The 21399-nt window shown below is 37.0% G+C and overlaps 4 protein-coding genes across 4 annotated transcripts in view; 3 read left to right on the top strand and 1 right to left on the bottom strand.

Annotated features, from left to right (window-relative positions):
- The window catches only part of LOC133531354 (mannosyl-oligosaccharide glucosidase), a 47517-nt gene extending 37539 nt beyond the window's left edge, over positions 1–9978 (top strand). The window contains exons 14-16 of the mRNA XM_061869515.1: positions 1009–1126; positions 1467–1654; positions 4657–9978. Of these exons, the coding sequence (XP_061725499.1) occupies positions 1009–1126; positions 1467–1654; positions 4657–4793 (443 nt within the window). The 3' untranslated portion in view covers positions 4794–9978. The remainder of the gene's footprint in view (positions 1–1008; positions 1127–1466; positions 1655–4656) is intronic.
- Positions 9979–11539: 1561 nt separating this feature from the next.
- Positions 11540–14973, top strand: LOC133531403 (translocon-associated protein subunit delta). The gene is made up of 3 exons (XM_061869606.1): positions 11540–11898; positions 13760–13916; positions 14833–14973. Exons 1-3 carry the CDS (start codon positions 11647–11649, stop codon positions 14931–14933), a joined length of 510 nt encoding a protein of 169 aa, XP_061725590.1. The 5' UTR covers positions 11540–11646; the 3' UTR covers positions 14934–14973.
- Positions 14974–15733: 760 nt separating this feature from the next.
- Positions 15734–18894, bottom strand: LOC133531404 (cytochrome c oxidase assembly factor 4 homolog, mitochondrial). Its single transcript, XM_061869607.1, has 2 exons — positions 18640–18894; positions 15734–16578 (listed from the first exon to the last, which is right to left on the bottom strand). Exons 1-2 carry the CDS (start codon positions 18736–18738, stop codon positions 16468–16470), a joined length of 210 nt encoding a protein of 69 aa, XP_061725591.1. The 5' UTR covers positions 18739–18894; the 3' UTR covers positions 15734–16467.
- Positions 18895–19221: 327 nt separating this feature from the next.
- On the top strand, positions 19222–20892 carry LOC133531402 (methyltransferase-like protein 17, mitochondrial). Its single transcript, XM_061869605.1, has one exon. It carries the CDS (start codon positions 19558–19560, stop codon positions 20875–20877), a length of 1320 nt encoding a protein of 439 aa, XP_061725589.1. The 5' UTR covers positions 19222–19557; the 3' UTR covers positions 20878–20892.
- The last annotated feature ends 507 nt before the right edge of the window (positions 20893–21399 follow it).

Genomic DNA, 21399 nt, shown 5'->3' with positions numbered 1-21399 from the left:
TGGGGGTTCCCCATACTTAGAACTGAAACTCAAAAAATCTTTTTTCATCAAACCCATACGTGTGGGGTATCTATGGATAGGTCTTTAAAAATGATATTGAGATTTCTAATATCATTTTTTTCTAAACTGAAAAGTTTGCGCGAGAGACACTTCCAAAGTGGTAAAAAGTGTGTCCCCCCCCCCCGTAACTTCTAAAATAACAGAATGAAAAATCTAAAAAAAATATATGATATACATTGCCATGCAAACTTCCACCGAAAATTGGTTCGAACGAGATCTAGTGAGTAGTTTTTTTTTAATACGTCATAAAAATTAAAAAAAAAAAAATTTTTCATCAAACCCATACGTGTGGGGTATCTAGGGATAGGTCTTCAAAAATGATATTTAGGTTTCTAATATCATTTTTTCTAAACTGAATAGTTTGCGCGAGAGACACTTCCAAAGTGAAAAAATGTGTGTCCCCCCCCCCTTTAACTTCTAAAATAACAGAATGAAAAATCTAAAAAAATATATGATATACATTACCATGCAAACTTCCACCGAAAATTGGTTTGAACGAGATCTAGTGAGTAGTTTTTTTTTTAATACGTCAATAAATTAAAAAAAAAATTTTTTCATCAAACCCATACGTGTGGGGTATCTATGGATAGGTCTTCAAAAATGATATTTAGGTTCCTAACATAATTTTTTTCTAAACTGAATAGTTTGCGCGAGAGACAGTTCCAAAGTGGTAAAATGTGTGTTCAAAGTGGTAAAATGTTGAACAAGATCTAGCAAGTAGATTTTTTTTTAATACGTCTTAAATGGTACGGAACCCTTCATGCGCGAGTCCGACTCGCACTTGGCCGCTTTTTTCTTAGACTACCACCATACCTGACATAGATATGTATATGTTACTTAAATGTTCATGTCAAATTTCATGTTAGTGGAGAATTTCGTTTTAAATAAGAGCGTAACTTCAAATATGGCGGCTAGGTTCACTCTGCATCTGTTATCTTTTGTCCGTAGGCTACGTGTCCCTCTTCCCCATGCTGCTGAAAGTACTGAAACCTGACAGTGAGCACCTGGGCAAGATACTGCAGGACCTGGACAAGCCGGACCTGCTGTGGTCTAAATATGGGCTTAGGTATTTTTTTTATTTCATAAAGTAGTCATTTATATAGACCGGTCTGGCCTAGTGTATGAGACGTAAAGCTTCATATGTAAGCCAGGTTGTACAGTCGCTATCAGATATATCGGGGTAGCCAAGGTGCTCAAAAATATCTGAACACGCACTCTAGCGCTTTGACAATAGAGGCGGGTGCAGATATTTGTGAGCACCTTGGGCGCTTCGATATATCTGATGGCGACTGTACCATAGTTTAGTACTCATAATACTAGTCTTATTGAGCTTATTTAGTGGAATAATTAGATTTGCATAAGTCCCATACAAAAAAAAAACACTGATTTAGATATTTTGATTTCAGATCGCTTTCAAAATCATCACCACTCTACATGAAACGGAACACAGAACACGATCCGCCATATTGGCGCGGTCAAGTGTGGATCAACGTCAACTATCTCGCTCTGGCGGCTTTGAAGCACTACTCTAGAGAGGGACCGCATGCTGTGCGAGCGGGACAGCTGCACGACAGACTGAGAGAGAACATCGTTCGTGAGTATCGAAGTGTGGGAGAACGTCAACGGTCTCGCTCTGGCGGCCTTAAAGCACTACTCCAGAGATGGACCGCATGCTGTGCGAGAGGGACAGCTTCACGATAGACTGAGAGAGAACATCGTTCGTGAGTATTAAAGTGTGGGAGAACGTCAACGGTCTCACTCTGGCGGCCTTAAAGCACTACTCCAGAGATGGACCGCATGCTGTGCGAGCGGGACAGCTGCACGACAGACTGAGAGAGAACATCGTTCGTGAGTATCGAAGTGTGGGAGAACGTCAACGGTCTCGCTCTGGCGGCCTTAAAGCACTACTCCAGAGATGGACCGCATGCTGTGCGAGAGGGACAGCTTCACGATAGACTGAGAGAGAACATCGTTCGTGAGTATTAAAGTGTGGGAGAACGTCAACGGTCTCACTCTGGCGGCCTTGAAGCATTACTCCAGAGAGGGACCGCATGCTGTGCGAGCGGGACAGCTGCACGACAGACTGAGAGAGAACATCGTTCGTAATTATCCAAGTGTGGATCAACGTCAACTATCTCGCTCTGGCGGCCTTGAAGCACTTAATTAACGTAACTCGGCTGTTATACGATTACAGGCTGAGTAAATCAATTCTTATAGGACTGTTTTGCTAGTACGTAACGTACAAATAGCCATGTCAGATAAACGTAAACACATACAATACACACATATGACCATCGGCCGAGGTTTTCGACAGAGGGCTCTTAAAGGCTATTCCAGTTGTTATATCCTTCAAGTATAGGGAGCGTGCATGAACTGTAGGGGGCAGCACAGGAGCTGTCAGATTTTTGGCGCGAGGCGTAAATGTGATGTTTATTGTTCCGATGCACAGTGGATTTTGGGACCCGAAAAAGTGACATGGTTCAGTTTATCACAAAATCGAATAGGCCTACTTACATGCACCCCGAAACAAGTTAAATTTTTTTCTGATAACTTGTAGTTTTTTTTCTAGACGAATTTCACAAACGCTCAATACGACCCCGGAAAATTGGGAAAATTCTTTATATCGACAAAATGATACAGCTTAGCCAAAATCTGATGGTATAGTATCTTAGATATAATAATCTTCTATATGTGAGCTTAAATTGGCACATCAAAATGTAATACTTTAGGAGAAAATTCAATTTCCTTAATTTTTTTTGTAAATTTTTTTTCAAGGATATCCTATAGTTTGGGGATTCATTACAAGCACAGATGTATAGCTCTTTGCATGTTCTACTTGCTTAATTTTTTTCGTAACCCCAAAGAGCGGTCGTTCCGCGATTCAAAACTTTTAAAAAAAATGCTAGGGTTGCCACATTTCTTAGTAAAGTTGGCGCCTGAAATTTCTTTAAGAGCAAAGCACATCAAAGCACTTTGCATAAATATTTATTTGTGTGTGGACTGTATTTATGTTATTTTGCTTGAATCGTCGGTTAAACGAAAATCAAAAAAAGGAGGAGGTTCTCAAATCGACCATATGTTTGTCGCTTTTTTATTTTTTATGTTTGTCCGAGGATAACTTCGTCGTTTATCAACCGATTTTGAAAATTATTGAAAATTCAGTTTTACCATTGGGATTGCTCTCCGAACAAGCCGGAGAATCCAGAAATAAATTATGGAGATACGATAGAGAGCATCACTGCAGAAAAAATGATCGCATTAAAACAATTACTGACTTGTTTCACCGAGCACTAGAGTCATCCGATCCAATCATATCCAGTTTTAGACTATCTGATCGTCAAAATAAACGCAAAGTTTTGCCCCTTCCACCTGCAGTTATAAATTTGCTCAAACCACATGACTCAACGAATATTAAAGGCATAGAAAATGATGATGATGAAGATATGACACGTTCTTTAGTAGAAAACGACCTCGATGATGATGAGGGTGGTGAAACTTTAATCGCAGATGATAATGATTCAGGAGAAGAGACTGATTGAGCAGTGTAACTGAACTGATTGTGTGTGTGTGTGTTTCTTTTACTATGAAGATTAATAATAAATTTTATTTTACTATGAAGATTAATAATAAATAGTAAGTACTTTATGGTTTTACTTTTTTTTATTTTTTACGTCTTACATAATTGAATTGCAACACGGTGAACATTTTGGTAGTTATATGATAGTTTCAAGTGTATTTCTGATGATTAATAGCACTTTACTTTAAATTGGAGTACCATGCATATTCCCTATTATTTTAAATTTTTGTGACAACCCTAGGCGCGGAAAACGAATAAAAAAATGGAAAACCTTTTATTTCAGAACGACCGCTCTTCAGGGATACGAAAAAAATTAGGCAAGCAGAACATGAAAAGAGCTATACATCTGTGCTTGTAATGAATCCCCAAACTATAGGATATCCTTGAAAAAAAAATTTACAAAAAAAATTAAGGAAATTGAATTTTCTCCTAAAATATTACATTTTGATGTAATATTTAAGCTCACATATAGAAGATTATTATATCTAAGATACTATACCATCAGATTTTGGCTAAGCTGTATCATTTTGTCGATATAAAGAATTTTTCTAATTTTCCGGGGTCGTATTGAGCGTTTGTGAAATTCGTCTAGAAAAAAAACTACAAGTTTTCAGAAAAAAAATTAACTTGTTTCGGGGTGCATGTAAGTAGGCCTATTCGATTTTGTGATAAACTGAACCATGTCACTTTTTCGGGTCCCAAAATCCACTGTGCGATGTAGCCCACAAGATGGCAGCACTTACTATGCACGAGAAAACACGTGACGTGTAAATGTACATGTTTATGGTTCCGATTCAGGCCACAAGATGGCAGACCCTCCAACGCGCACGGTCCCTATATAACCGCTAAATTTGACAAAGCCTCATCACTACAAACTTCAATAGACAACTGTCGAAAATGTCAACTTAGATCTCAAAGACTATAGAAGTAATTTTTAAATATCTGCACTTTTTAATTTCCCGCTGCAAGAATCAAAATTCGAACAATGCCCCAGCGCCCAATGTTTTTTTTTTGTTCAGGTAATCTCCTGTCCGAATACCGGCGCACGGGATACTTCTGGGAGCACTATTCGGATGTGGACGGCTTCGGCGCCGGCTGCCGGCCCTTCACCGGCTGGACCGGGCTACTGCCGCTCATCATGGCCGGGGAATACTAATAGCTACAATGTCCATTCACTGCCTTTGGGGTGTATTAGGTTCAGAAAACTGTGATTTCGGGGTTGGTCCCTAAGTTGTAAGGCCTGAGTGGACGCTCGAGTTGGGCGTGCAGCGGGGCGGAGCTTGCAGCGTGCATGTTAAACAAATGCAAACGTATAGAAGCGGCCAGTGTTGTCACATCTACCAACTTTTGGGTAGATCTACCTATTTTGCCTGCGTTCTACCTATCTACCTCCCTCGGCCTGAAATCTACCTATTTTTCAAAATGGTACAATTGTAAGTAATTCTCAATACATGTGACGGAACATTGCTTAATTTCTACAGAATTTAGATTCGATGTAATGAAAACTTGCCAAAGAAACAGATTATACAAGCAGATTCATTACCTACAAGCAATGGCAATCCTCATTTTTGTTTCGATTTCTTTAATAAACTCGTGTACTAACATCACAATATTAAATACTCATAAATAATTTGAAAATTTCTATACACATTTTTAATCATAAAAACGTACTTGCTATTGAGTGGTACATCTACCTGTTTTTCATTTTAAAACCACCCATTTCTACCTATTTTTGCACCCTGTTCTACCACTTCGGCAAAATTGTATGTGACAACACTGGAAGCGGCCTTATTGCACGCTTACATTTTTTTTTAATTTGAACTATTTATTTCTTTTTAAAGTTTTTTACATCAGTACATGTCCCGATACTAAGCTTAATCTATATTGGTTTGAAATTATTGGGTAAGACGAGCAGGCTATAATTTAAATTTATTAATTACATGCTTATTTGTCTTTACTACATTATAGATTTATTATGACTTAAATCTAACAAGGCTTTCTTGGTTATACATTTAATCTTATGTGGCTTAGCCTCTATATTATCAATGACAAAACTATTTAGGATACTTGGTAAGTAGCTATACCATACTCTTTGTCCATATATGTTAATACTCCTGGGAAGGTTAAATTTTTTTTCAGTTACCAAATGTTTTTCCAATCGCTTGTGAGCCCGACGCCACGCTGCACGCTCCGCTTCGAGCGTCCACTCAGACCTTTACACTAAAGGTTACACAAATGACCTAAATCTTTACGGGTTTGAGTAAAAGGTTTTAGTTAATAAACATAGTGAATATTAGCGCAACCATAGAAAAATAAGAAGTAATAGAGTGCTCACTCTATACATCAGTTTTGGTACCAAAATGCTTATTATATGCGCAGTCGACATCTAGCATCGAGTAGCGGAACTCTCAACTGCTATTCGACAATAGATATCGCGGCAAACAAATAGTGTAATGCTCAACGATTTTCCGCTAATATTATAACCAGAGTAAGCATAGGAGTTGAAAATAGAGTTCCGGTGAAAGTGATATTTGTATATAAAGTGACGGTGAAAATAAGGTTTTTTTATCATAAAATAATTTTTGAGACAAGCTATTATCGCTGACAGATTTTTGACCAAAACACAACCTGTGTTTGGGTCAAAAATCTGTCAGCGCCAATTCTAAAAAACCCCAAACACAATTAGATTGCGTTGTTTTATCACAGAGTTCCTATGACCACCCCCTGTCTCCATCATCAGATCAGCTCGATGGTACCATAATAATGCACTATCGTCAGTCAAAAATCTGTTGCGTTGTTTTATCACAGAGTTCCTATGGCCACCTCCCGTCTTCATCATCAGATCAGCTCGATGGTACCATAATATTGCATGTCGTCAAATTCACATATGCGTGCAAAATTTCAGCTCAATCGGAAACCGGGAAGTGGGCAAGAGTTGATTACAGACAGTCCTATAGGCGTGCGCCCGTGAGGGACAGAATATACGCAATGCGACAAAATTAAAAACACGGTTCACAGGACAAGTGAAATTAAGTAAAAGCTTTCAATACCTATAGTTTTTTTTGCATTAGAAAGACGATCTTGATAAAGATTTTTATTTACAATAACAATATACATAATGGATATATACAGAGGATTACTATAAATAGCTTAAATCATGTACATGCAAATATAGGCCCTTGAGGCAGTGTACAAAGGATGCTGGTGGCATTTCCCCGTTGTATCGCAATACAGATACTTTGTGCGAGGAAGCCGCCAACACCGCGGTAATTATATTATATATTGGCCCTCAATACCGTATTTCCGGAAATAATATCGGTATTGAATATGACAATTCAAAAATTAAAGGTACATGTCAGCCATCTTGGATTCAACTATTGACATTATTTTCCCCCGAAAACCTAGAAAACGATAACCATTATTTTAACAATTATGTCTGAAGTCACTCGGTACTGGGGACAAAAGGGCATAGGCCCTATTAAAGAAGAACAACGGGTCGGCAACGCGCATGTAACACCTCTGGAGTTGCAGGCGTCCATAGGCTACGGTGACTGCTTACCATCAGGCGGGCCGTATGCTTGCTTGCCACCGTCGTGGAATAAAAAGAAGAACAGTCGGTCTAAGCTAGAGTGCGACCAGGCTAACTCTGCAGCGATTCTGATAGCACAGACTGCAAGTGCTATTTTAAACGTGAAACTTCTATGAAATTATAACGTAAAATAACACTTGCACAGTGTGTGCTATGAGAATCGCTGCAGAGGTAGGTGACGTCTTTGGCGGTCATTGGCTTAATAATGACATGACCGCACTTTGTCATTGCAAATGGCACGCACAGTAAGCTAGGTCAGAATCGTACATGCAAATAATAGTTGTTAGTATAGTAGTCAAAAAAGTAACTCTTTCGCATTTATATATTTAATAGTGACAAATATGTGATTTCGGGGTTAGTCCCATGGTAAATAATAAATAATATAAATAAATATTATATTACACAAATTGACTAAGTCCCACAGTAAGCTCAATAAGGCTTGTATTGTAGTGTACCTAAACAACGATATATATAATATGTTATAATTATAAATACTTAAATACATATAAACACCCATGACTCAGAAACAAATATCCGTGTTCATCACACAAATATATGCTCTTACCAGGATTTGAACCCGGGACCATCAGCATCATAGGCAGGGTCACTACCCACTACGCCAGACCGGTCGTCAATCATGGTAAATGTTGCTCAGTGTGATCTATATATTCAGCCCGTAAATTATTGCAGATGACTAAAAAAGTGGCTGTGACATAACCGGACAGACAGACGGACATGACGAATCTATAAGGGTTCCGTTTTTTGCCATTTGGCTACGGAACCATAATAAACACCCTGTATATATCAGCGAAGATCTTCTCATATTAGAAAAACTAACTTTAAGTGCCCTAGTTCCAAGTTGTACAATAGGATAGTACATCATTGAAACGAATAGTGTGTTCATACTTCATACATAAATAAATCGTAGGGAAAAAATTCGTAGTTAACCCTTTGGACGCCTAAAAGTCCTAAAACCCTTAAGTGTCATATTGTACGCTGTAAAAGTAACCTTTTCAGCTTTTAAGACTCACACCAAACCTTGTATAAAAGTTGTGTATGTAAAAATTCTTCTTGCTATAATTCCTATAAGATCTAAACTTTTAAGTGCCAATTACATCCACACTTTATCAGGGCTGATATCAGACCCGATTTCGGGCCCGAAAAAGAGTATTTTTCCGTTTCACCATACATCAGCACATCGTTTATAATATTTCAATATAAAAAAAATGTTTCATATGCAAAAATATCATTGAACATTTTTGGCAATTAGAGATTATTTTTTACATTTCAAATATTGTAAACGATTTGCTATTTTCCGTGAAACGGAAAACGATTATCAGGCCTGAAATCGGGAAGGGTGGATGTAATTGGCGCTTAAACTATATTCTGTATCTTTAGGTTTTTAAATCAGAGTAAATAAAATCTACCCTCAAGTGGCTCCTTAAGCCAGTTGAGGGTAGATGAAAACATTACATGATCAAATAATGTAGGTTAAAGTCAGGTCGTTCAGTGACAGATCCAGGCGGTTTTGTATTTGGTCGGTTAACCAATAAATGTTATAACTACCCGAAAATGTACAAATTGTTTTTTTACTTCTATTTAAATACCTAACGATACAGAGTATATTACCGCACCAGACATATACACCGTGACTTTATTTTGGCAATTTTTTATTTGGGACCAGATATCCAAAGCTTAAAAAAATCTATATCCCTGTAGGTAAAAAAGGTGTATGTCAAATTTAATGTTATTTCGATCGTATCATAGATGGTAGGATCGTATAGATGTGCTAGACCGCGTGCGCCCGTGAGGGACAGAACTGTGGGAATTAAAAAAAAATGAGACTGTGAAAGGGACAAATAATAATAGCGCTTTCTCTGCTACTCCTACTGAAAAATACACAAGACTATCCTGTTCGGTCATTTCCCCCAATCGCTCATGCCTGGGCGGCTACCGGGAAAATCGAAATTCTTCAATTGCGGGCATTTTTCTCTGTCATTCTAATTACGTCTTAGTGAGAGTAAAAGAGAAACATCCCCGCAATTTGCGAATTTCGGTTTTCGCGGTAGGCCCCCTGATCCAGGGCTATAACCGCGAAAATCGAAGTTCGTCAATTGCGGGCATTTTTCTCTGTCACTCTAATTACGTTTTACTGAGAGTAAAAGCGAAAGATCCCCACAATTTGCGATTTTCGCGGTAGGCCCCCAGTTATACTAGATTCATGGATTGTATGGTGGCGTTTAGGTTCTTGTTACTCTTGAGTAAGGTTTATATTGACTCTTGTATTATGCGCGTGGTGTTCAAAGGGCGTGAAAGGGCTAATCGAAATAACTGATCTTATAAGGCAAGTTACCTTAAGTAAGACATAAACATAAGCATAGAGTTAAATCAAGTTAAGTTGGCAGCGATTTTGATAGCCCAGACGGTGCACGTGTGTGTTATTTTAAACGTCAAACTTCTATGAAATTATGACGTTTACCTGACACTTGGACTATCAAAACCGCTGCCAACTTATCTTGGTCTGACTCTACTCACTATGCCGTATTTGCTGAAATATGTAGATATTTAATAAATTGCATTCCTTTTTTTTTAGCACAAAAAACAGATAATTCTTATTTGAGCATATGCGGCGAAGTGTGTAGGCTATAAGACTTTTAGTTCATTTAAAATGTAAAGTAGGAAAACATTTTGTTATTATAATTTTGTGTACGTATATTATTTGATTATAAAATAAATTGTTACTACAAACTCACCTTGGATTATTTTTGTGTTCTATAGGTTCCATTAGTGAGGTAATTTCTAAAGGCCCGTCCAAACGGTATGATCTAATTGCCCAATTTGATCAGAAAATAAGTTGGTGTCAACTTCATCTAGCATCCAAAGGCACACAATTTTACCACCAATTTTAGATTTATTTTACATTCGCTCGAAATTAAAAAAAATAAATGCCCCCCAACGCGCATACTAGCGTCGAAAATTGGCATTATTGCGTCTGCACCTCCATTTGATCTGTCATAAATTAGGCATCGGAGATTTTATCGCATGGTAAGACTAATAGCGAGCTATGGAGTCGACATTAGCAATAAAATTCAACACTTATTCATACTCATTCATCTATTTAATTACTGATTTTAATTTTATAGTCAAGGACAAGAATGGCAACGAGTTTGTAAACAATCCTTTAATTTTGTCTTTCAGGACACTAATATAACAAATAAGAATAATGAGTATTTTTGTATTGATTAATTTCTATTCATATTATTTTTACCTCTTTTAATATACAAATTTGGTTTTTTTATGACATTTCTTAATATAATTAATACGACTCTGCTCATTATTCTTATAAATAAATAAATATTATAAATAAATATTTATAGGACATTATTACACAAATTGACTAAGTCCCACAGTAAGCTCAATAAGGCTTGTGTTGAGGGTACTTATATAATATATAAATACTTAAATACATAGAAAACACCCATGACTCAGCAACAAATATCCATGCTCATCACACGAACAAATGCCCTTACCAGGATTTGAACCCGGGACCATCAGCTTCGTAGGCAGGGTCACTACCCACTAGGCCAAACCGGTCGTCAATCTTATATATTCAAAGATAAAATTAAAGGATCGTTTACAAACTCGTCAACGTTCTTGTCCTTGATTATAAAATTAAAATCAGTAATCAAATAGAAGAATGAGTAAGAGTATGAATAAATGTTGAATTTTATTGCTAATGTCGACTCCATAGCTCGCTATTAGTCCTTCCCATGCGATAAAAACTCCGATGCCTAGTCATAATATTTCAATGGAAAAAAGTGGGATCCGCCAACAAATTTAATTTGATCAGAAACCTTGTCCCATTTGGACTGGATTCAATATTTTCAAAGCTTGGGTTGCATATCCCATTTTCACTATATTTTTTTATTCTTATGGTAAAAACCCTATATACTTTACTTTTTAGTAAAAACTGTATAAATCATTTTCTTTACTATTGTGGTTTATGTTTCTTTAATAAATTAACAAAAACTATTTTTAGGTAAATATTTTGTCCCTTAATGTCGATCGCAGCCATAAAAATTTGGCGTTTTGGCCACACGTCATCGGTGATGTTTAAGGTTACGTTCAGAATATAAATTATTATACAACAGCAATAAGAAGAATCGGAGCTTAAATCATTAGTAGTTAGTACCAAATTTGAAGTAATTAGTTAATGAATAATTTTTGTAGCTTTGTTATCAATACTATTAACTAAGTGCAGAGGAAATTAATAAGATGACAAATTAACTTTCTCTTTCTGAGGCTATGTTCCGAACGCTTCAATACGTGGACGACATTAATCGAAATCGGGAGACGTCGAACCGTTTCCTGTTAGATTTTATTTAGTTTAAGACATAAAGGTCACAAATAAGTTAGCAAAATGGTCACAAAATACGTTATTGCCCTTTTCGCCCTCTGCTCTATGAGCGGAGCAATAGCCCAAAGCTGCCAAAATCCTCAGGTCGAGGCAGCTTCGTTCACAAGTTTAGATGCTACCGTGGTCACACAAATAGCCTATATTACGGAGTTTACGCTGAAGTGTGATAATCCCCTGCCTCCGAACTACGCTTTGTATGCTGAGGTTGAAGGTAAACCTCTGACTGCTGCCCGTATTGGAGAGAACAAATACCAGGTCAGTGTAACCTCAAAATATTTCATTTGGCCAATTATTTTTTTATGAAATCTCTCTGTAATGTAGAATAACGGCCAAAAATGGCAAGAACTAGACTATATTTCGTTTATTAATTTTTAAGTCATACACTTTGTATCAGAAAAACGAATATCATAAAACTTCTCTGAGCAGTGCAGAGTGAAATTAGAAAGGAACGTAACTGTTGTATCTTAAAATAGAACTGATATACAGTTAGATCTGTCTTCTTCCCTAGTCCCTCTGCATATAAAAGTGCCAATATTTCTAGCTTCTGATGTAATTTAGGTGTAAAAAATTATGAACACTGTACTAAGAAAAGACTTTCTGTAAGAACAAAACTTTATTAAGTTTGATTCTGATTTTAAAAAAGTGTATTATGGAGTGTGTATAACTTTTATTTATCTGAAATAAATGATGATAGCCGGGTCCACACAGAGCAAGCATACGCGCAGGGGCAATTTCCTCACGCACAAACTGGCCCGTGTAGACATGCCTCAGCTGAGGTGGCATGCTTGGGCGAGGAAAACGCACCTGCCGCCTTGGCCGAGGCACGCGTACACTGGCCGTTTTGTGCATGAGGAAATAGCTTTGAACTTATGCTTGCTCTGTGTGGATCTGGCTATTGTGAAAACCATTACAAAAACAATATCCAATATTATGAGGCATAAAAATCCCCAAGTATCATTGATAATTATCCTACCCTGATTATTGCTCATAAAACCAATAGTTTTCAAATTTCTAAGATACGGGACTCGTCTTATTAGTTTACTGGATTTTAGAAAGAAACCATAAAACCTACAATAATGACCCACTTGTTGTCTGCGAAAAAGCCACACCCATACAATTAAGTAACATTCTCATTTTAAAATAACATGCTTAACCTTTTAACCACTTAGAATTTTTCATCAAGCATGCTCATGTTGCCGCCAGTATGAAGTTAGACGAAGTTTTGTCTTATTTATCAGAGTGCGGCAACATGAACTGGTCTGGCCTAGTGGGTAGTGACCCTGCCTATGAAGCCGATGGTCCCAGGTTAGAATCCTGGTAAGGGCATTTATTTGTGTGATGAGCGTGGATATTTGTTCCTGAGTCATGGGTGTTTTATATGTATTTAAATATTTATATATTATATCTCTCGCCAGTTTGGCCAGCCGGTTATATCGCGGTGGTAAGAACCTCAGCTGGTCGCATGAACATGTAAAAAATAAGCACTATACCTTTTATGATAGCAATAACAAATCATGAAACGTTGCATGTAGCATTTCATCAGGCGTAATCGCCTAAAAAGCCATCAACGGATTACGCAATTTACGCATTACGCATACTTTGCCGCACATAAAGTGGTAGGCGCATATTTTTTACATGTTCATTTTACAACTGACGGTAATTCCACCGTGATAGAATCGGCTGACGGTTTTTTAAGTTTAAAACAGCATCTAAACTATCATCTGACAAAGTATCAGCTGGGAGGCGATGACTGACGAAATATGCTCCTGGCTCGCGGTCTATATCCTTTTGAGCAGTTGTAAAAGTCTGTGACAGCCCCACTGTGTTCTTGTGCGGTGTCGGCATTTACGCAAACATCAAAGGCGTTTAGGGTCGGTAACGCGCATGTAATACATCTGGTGTTGCAGGCGTCCATAGGCTACGGTCACTGCTTACCATCAAGCGGGCCGTATGCTTGCTTGCCACCGTCGTGGTATAAAAAAAAAAGGCGTCCCCTGATAATTTTTACACTGTGGCAGGGCTAGATTTGTGTGACTGTTTTTATTAAGTACTAGTAAGTAGTGCAATAAAGAGTATTCTATCTTCTATCTAATGATATATTGACTTCAATCTCCAGGTGTCGTGGACCGAGGAACCCGCTCGTGCCCGCTCCGGCACACACGAGGTCCGTGTGTTGGACGAGGAAGGCTGGGCCTCCCTGCGTCGCGCTCGCCGCGCCGACCCCGCCGCCAATGTGTCCCCGCTACTTGCTGTCCAATTGACCCACCCCGGCAGTGAGTACCACCAGCCATTCCTCTTCTTCTTTGTTATGACTCGTGTCAAATGATGGGCTTAATAAACTAACATCGTTGAAGTAATACTTATGTTCTTAGCACAACAGTTCATAAAGGCTCTCTTAATTGTTCAAAAACTGACGAGAAAGTTGCATTTTATTCACATGTGTGCCAAAGTAATTTGATGAAAATTTCGAGTACATTGACATATATATCTAAGGACGGGCCTTACAGGCACTAAGAATGGCGCTAGTACAGTGGTGTCACTCGAATTCGAGCCAATCGTGCAGTCTAACGGAACTAGTTGCGACCAATCGCGCGCGTGAAGCGAACTCATCAACCAATAGCGTTGCGGCGTTAGACTGCACGATGTGCTCGAATTTGTGTGCGTGACACCGCTGTACGGGCACCATTCTTATTGTCCGTCTTAAGATATATACGTCAATCTTCGAGTAGTTTACTAGTATTTATGTTGACGGTAGAATTGACTTTTAAATGATGGATTTGAATGATAAATATTTAATGATGTTCATTTAGATTTGATTTTATTCTGTTGATGTTATATTATATACATAGTTAGCAATGTTAGCATTTTCCTTGCATAGGTGTGGTAAAAAAAAATATTTCACTCAGTGGCAAATTTTACTTCACCCTCATGCCTTGAAAGTTGAAACCCTCGCATATTCGAATCTTTCGCTTACTCAGCACGAGTGGTCCAACAACAATTTTGCCCCCTTGTAAAACAAGGAACTATTTAAAATATTTTTATTTGTTAAATGTTACATTTCTAAACTTCCAAAAAATGTCTACAAAAATTTTACGTGAAACTACACCCGTTTTTTAATGTATGTAAGGTGTGGTAGGTAGGTAAGGTGCATTATGTATCAGTTGCATAAACCATTGTTTTGTCTGGCAGGTTACTCCGGCCCTTGGGTGAACTCCGAAGTGCTCGCTACTGCTCTCTCGGTGCTGGTGGCCTACACAGCTCTCCGCAACAAGAGCAGAATCCTTGCTTAAATGTTATTTATTTTTATATTTAATAAATATTTTATAATAACCTTATTTCTTTATTAAACTCATACATTTTTTTTTTCAAATAGCTTCGAATTTGAAAGATAAATTACTCTATTGAAAAACCGGGACGCCCAAAATACGTGATTCGGTATTTTGAAAATTGATGGCATCCTGTAAAATCCTATATAACAAAGTAAGATATTTTCATTGGTGTCGGTTAATTGTGTTCGCAAATATTACTTATATTTATTTCTTTAGTAAAAATGAACGAGAGGAATTAGTTTGTTGTACGGACAAGATGTTAATAAATAATTACAAAGTGACAACCATTTGGGGTAGGTAACAAAAATATTTAAAAAATACGATGAGATGTAAAATTATGTACATACATTGCCAATCTTAACCTTTTAACCGCTTAGTGTAAGGCCTGAGTGGACGCTCGAAGCGGAGCGTGCATCGTGGCGTCGGGCTCACAAGCGATGTGAGCAGCGTGCAGTAAGGCCGCTCCTATACATTTGCATTTGTTGAACATGCACGCCGCACGCCCCGCCCCGCTGCACGCCCAACTCTAGCCTCCAGTCAGGACGAACTTACGCTTAAAAAATAATTAACGAGCGTGCTTGTGGCGCCGCCGGTATGAAGTTACACAAAGTTTTGTCTTATTTATCATTATCACTGCGACTGCGACGAAATGAGCTGGATATTGTATGTCTTATATATCAGGCGGTTAAAAGGTTAATAACCCCTTTTACTTTGAAGGAAAGATTTTTACTTTAATATTGCCATACAAAAACTACAAGACATACTAACTACACATTTTTATTTAAAAAATAACAGTATTTTAAAGATATCATTAATATAACAGACATTTTAACATTAAACATAATTGCGAACGCCAACATAAGATCAAGAACTGTCTTAAGACACGAAAAGTAGTGCAAAATATTGTATAGCCACCGTTTTAACAGTATATAAACAATATGTTCAGAAGATTTTGGATACAGGCATCAATTATTGCAACTGCCTGCCTGCTTTATAAATGATTATAATATACACAGTGGTCTGGTAAAATCAGACAGAAAAACAGTTATGTTAAATTTACAGAGAAATCTGTAAATTTAACACATATCTCTGTAAATTTTACAAAACATCTGTAAATTTAACATAACTGTTTTTTCCGTGTGGGGTATTATGTAATAAAAAGGTTCCTTACCACACCATCTTCTGCTGTCAGCACTGTATCTACAATATTTTGCGCTACGTTATGTGTTTTACTCTGAAAATATTTTAGATTATTTACAAAAAATCCCAGCAATATTTGATTCATCATAGGCACATCACTGTGACATCAGTCATACAACTTGCTATTTTTTGAAAATTCAGTACTGTATTTAATTCATACTTTGGTAATTATTTATCATACACAAAAACATTTCTGCACACAAAACTCCAGAATATGTTAATGTGCATAAGTCAAGTCTTCACATTTTCCAAGAAATTTGATTTATGGTGCAAGGCCCCATACGTTAATTCGACGTTAGTTCTTGGCTTTGGTGATTTCCTCCTGCTTGTGTTTGCCGATACAAGTGCGGAATGCCTCAACTTCTGTTTGGCATTTTCTCCAATCCTTTGTGGTGGCTATGCACTCCTGGAGAGTAATAATAATAAATCCGTTTATGAAGACAACATAGTACCAACACAACCGTATTACAATGTAAAAAAGCAAAATTATAAAATAAATTAAAACAGTGACATTTTGAAATATTTGAACATTACTGGAATTTATAAAAAGAAAATAACCATATCAAAAATCTGAATAAAACATTTAAAATGTAAAATAAAATACAAAAATAGTGTATATGCAAAATTTGTGTTGGTTAACACTTGAGTAATTTGAGTCCTCTGCTTTAAGATGCACTAGGTTCAGAAAACGGATAAAAAAGTCGTAGAGCTTTTTTGGATCACAGTTGCCATAAATTTAATTAGCAATCTTGAAGCCTTTCTCGAGGGCTTGTGTAGATTCGAATCCTGAGTTTTTGACTTTTGCTCATCATGAACATAGGTCTAAAATGCACTTATAAAAATTGTAACACATTATACACAAAAGCTAAAAATATGCAAATTGTGTCTTAAAATAAGCAATATTGTGTTTGAGGGAACTATCAATCCCTTTTTTTTTCAACATATGAACAATTACAGTTAAAAACGGCATTAATGCGAAATAGTTTCTTTGGAATGGCGCCAAGAATATTTAACAAAGTACCGATACATATCAGAAACCTCCCAGTTCATCGATTTAAGAAGCAGTTGACTATCTATTTAATCGAAAAATGTTTTTACTCAATAAAAGACTTCCTAGAGGCTCCTTAATAATGTTAGTTTAGCTATTATTTGACCTAACTAATTATTTGACTACCTCAGTTATTAATCATATGTATAGGTACTTTTATGGAATGATATTTTGTTATTTACAACGCTATGATTTATGTATTTACATTGTTAATTTTAATTTTATTTTATTATTACCTGCATGCAGTTTTACGCAATACTTATTATTTCTATGCCTATTCAGGCAGGGTGTGCTGAACAAAAATTGTTTTATTATATCATACTATTGTACCGCATTCAAAGAAATAAATAAATGAACGATGAACGCGCTACCAGGCACGCACTTCACCTCATCCTTACGCTCAGTGAGAGGGAGAGAAGAACATGAAATTACTGCACCTTGAGACTACTTAGTTTCTAGACTAATAATTAAGTCGAAACTTGATTTATTTTTTAACTTGTTGCAGTCTTTTGTAGAGACATGAGCTATTTTCAGAGAACTCAATTTTTTTACAAATAAATTGTAATTGGATTGTTTTCACTTCTTCAGAATAATAGAATTAATAAGTTCGGTACACAAACCATACTATTACGCCTAGTTGCTTTACTTTTAGATAAAACCTACAAAATGACCCAATGGCAATATTCAGCCAGAGTCCTTTGAATTGAATTTAAACCAAATTACTTTACTGCGAACTTTTTTTAGCGTGGAGCATTTATTTATTAGAGGTCAGGGACACCCGAAAGTGAGATGAGAGGATGATTTCCCACCAAAGTGGATGTGAAACGCTTGGAGCAGAGAAGACTGGAAAGCTTTAGGAGGCCGTTGTTGGAAACCCCAACAACCTGATTAGTGACAAAATGACAAACAAGTCAGTAAATAAAGGCTGAATTGAAGAATTATTTGTTACGTCGCCAGACTCCAGGATGACAGGTGGACCTTACAAGTGGCAGCCTGGAAAGGTCCAGTCGGGAAAAGAAAAAGAAGACAGCCATTGGCATGCTGGGCTGATGACATAATGAAAGTAGCGGGGGCCAAGTGTATATGGGAGGCCCAAGACAGCAAAAAATGGAAAAATCTGGAAGAGGCCTATACTTTTTAAGAGGCTTCTGGTGTAATTTTTATAATAGATTTAAGTTATATTTTTTGTTCTGTTACCCAGAAATACTGTCTGTTTTGACTGTTGTGACTGGCTTCCCAACAAATTGTACATACTTATACCGGTCTTCCCCACGTCTTAATTTTTTTAAATGTTTTTTAGACTAGGGGTGTCTTCGGAATGGATATGCCACTGCTTGAGAGGTTAAAAGTCGAACGATGAAATAGTTTAAGTAGGACCTCAGTCAGTATACAGGAAAATAAACGATAAGAATTAATTACCTGCACTTTATAATGTAATTCAAGGCATCCGGTTTTCTTTAGCATGTTTTCGACGGGGTCATCGTCATTATCCGGTACGTCTCGCGGTTTCACCGTCATGTTGAAGGTTTATTTCATTAATTAACAAATTCTATTTTTATATTTATATTTCAAACGAAATTAATGCCCGACGAGTGCCAACAGCAAGTTGGGATTTTATTTGACTTATGTTATGTATGGTTTGATCGACTCAAGTCACTCAAGGGTCAATGTCATAAAGTGTCAATTACATCCACACTATATCAGTCAGGCCGATATTCGTCGAGCATTTACCGTTTCACCAAATATCAGCACATCTTTTACAATATTTGACACGTAAAAAATACTTTTTTTCTAATTGCTAAAAGTGTTCAATGTTTCATATTTTTGCATATAAACCATTTTTTTTTATATATTTCAAATATGCGACAATTACATCCACACCAGTGTACTCTATCCACCTTATTATCTACGTCCGTGTTTCGCACATTATTCAAGTGCCACTTACATCCACACTTTGTCAGGCCTGATATCAGACCCGATTTTGGTCCCGAAATATCAGCACATCGTTTACAATAACTGAAATTTAAAAAAATGGTTCATGTGCAAAAATATTAAAGATTGAACATTTTTGGCAACTAGAGACAAAGAATATTTTACATTTAAAATACTTTAAGCGATGTGCTGATTTTCCATGAAACGGAAATCGATTATCAGGCCCGAAATTGGGACTGATTTTGGGCCCGAAATCGGGAAGGGTGGATGTAATTGGCGCTTCACGCCTTATTTTCAGTTTTTTGACCCACACATTTTACAATAGGCAACACTACCATCACTGTATGTGTCAATTTGACAGTACTAAACAATAACACGCAAAAGTTAGGTTATAAGCTCAACGAAATGTTTAGAAAATTAAGAATAACTCGGTTCTCAACGCTTTACTCCAACTATTCAGTTAAAGTAGAGATAGACCCCAGCTTGAAAGATAAATTTGAAAGCAAAGAGTTCAAGCCGCGCAAGCACCCGGGCACAACACGAGTGAAAATAGCAGCGTTACCTCCAGATACAGTCAAGGCTATAAAAATAGTATTAGACGATTCTGGCGCAAGTTCTATGCACCAAGACAGCATCAAGCTCAGCAACTATTTGCGCTCACGCTTACTTCCACCAGAAGAAGGTGATATTGACCAGAAAGCAGCAAAAATACACGACAAAATTTCTAAGAAAGCGTATTCGAAAATCGGGGATAATTTGACAGAAGACGAACTGAATCAGTTGAATAAGCAGGTGCAATCAAAAGTTTTTAACGTCTTAAAGGCAAATGTTTATCGCTGGGGTAATATATCATATGACAAAGCAACATGCTTACAATATTTAATGTCTAGATCTGCACCTGAGTATGCCGTCCTAGTACGTGTATTAGATGAATTAAGAATGAAATATCCGGATTACAAGCCAAGAAGCTTCTTCGACTTTGGCTCAGGAGTAGGAACGGGCACATGGGCGGTCAACAACTATTGGAATGGGGACATATTTGAATATTTCTGTGTCGACACTTCACCACACATGCATGATTTGGCCCGATTAATCTTATGCCAAGGGAAAGACAATGTGACTATGCCTTTGAAAGGCTATTTCCAACGTCAGTTCCTACCGGCATCAACAGATCTCAAATACAATATAGTTTTATCAGCATTTTCATTATTCGAACTACCAAGTATGCAAGCAAGATTGGAAACGATTCAAAAGCTATGGAAGAAAACAGAAGATTTCCTGATAATTGTTGAGCAAGGGACTAACGCTGGCTTTCAAATTGTGAATGAAGCTAGAGAATTCGTATTGAATTTACCTAAAGGCAAAAATAACGGTTACGCATTCTCACCATGTCCAAATGATAATGTGTGTCCAAGGTATTTAGAATTGAAAACACCTTGTAACTTCATTATGAAATATGAATCGCTGCCATACCCTTCAAAATTGGATGTGTTTGCAGAATTATTCTCGTATGTAATATTAAGAAAAGGTGAGCGTCCATCCGATGATCCTCAGTGGCCTAGGATAGTCCGAGCACCCATTGTCCGCTCCGGGCACACTATTTGTAGATTATGTACGAAACAAGGGGAACTGCAAGAGATTATATTTTCCAAGTCCAAGTTTGACCAGACCACATATAGGTGTGCTAGGTCCAGTAATTGGGGAGATTTGTTGCCTGTAAAATAAATTAATTTAAAATCTCATTGTTTTTGATTTTTTGCATTGGTTGCTTTATCTTTTGTTGCTGTTAAACTCCTAGCCCAGTTGGTGCCTACATTTTTTGATAACCATAAAATATTGTTTAGGGTTCATCCATTACGTTTACGTCAATACGTCAATTACCTCACACGAATTTCGAAGTTTTTTGAACCGTCGCGTGACCGTGACCCCTCCTTGTCACACTTGGTCACAGTTGGCAAACCCCTCCCTGGTGTGACGTCACATTTTTTGCAAATTTTGTTTTCAACGAAATCGGCAAATCGAATTATTAGTAATTTAAAGAGATATTAGTAATTTTATAACCAGACAGAACTTTTTGTGGCATAAACAAGTATTTGTAAAAATTAAACATCGATAATTTGCTATTGATAAGTCAATCATAGACTAATAATTAAGAGATGTAAATTCTACTTGGTGTTAAATACCGAGAAATTTCAAGAATGAAAGTTAATTACAAATCTTTACATAATTTTTTTATTACATTTAATT

The sequence above is a fragment of the Cydia pomonella genome, chromosome 25 (assembly GCF_033807575.1).
Source record: "Cydia pomonella isolate Wapato2018A chromosome 25, ilCydPomo1, whole genome shotgun sequence".
NCBI classification, from domain to species: Eukaryota; Metazoa; Arthropoda; class Insecta; order Lepidoptera; family Tortricidae; genus Cydia; species Cydia pomonella.
This window is presented reverse-complemented; position numbering and strand designations above follow the sequence as displayed.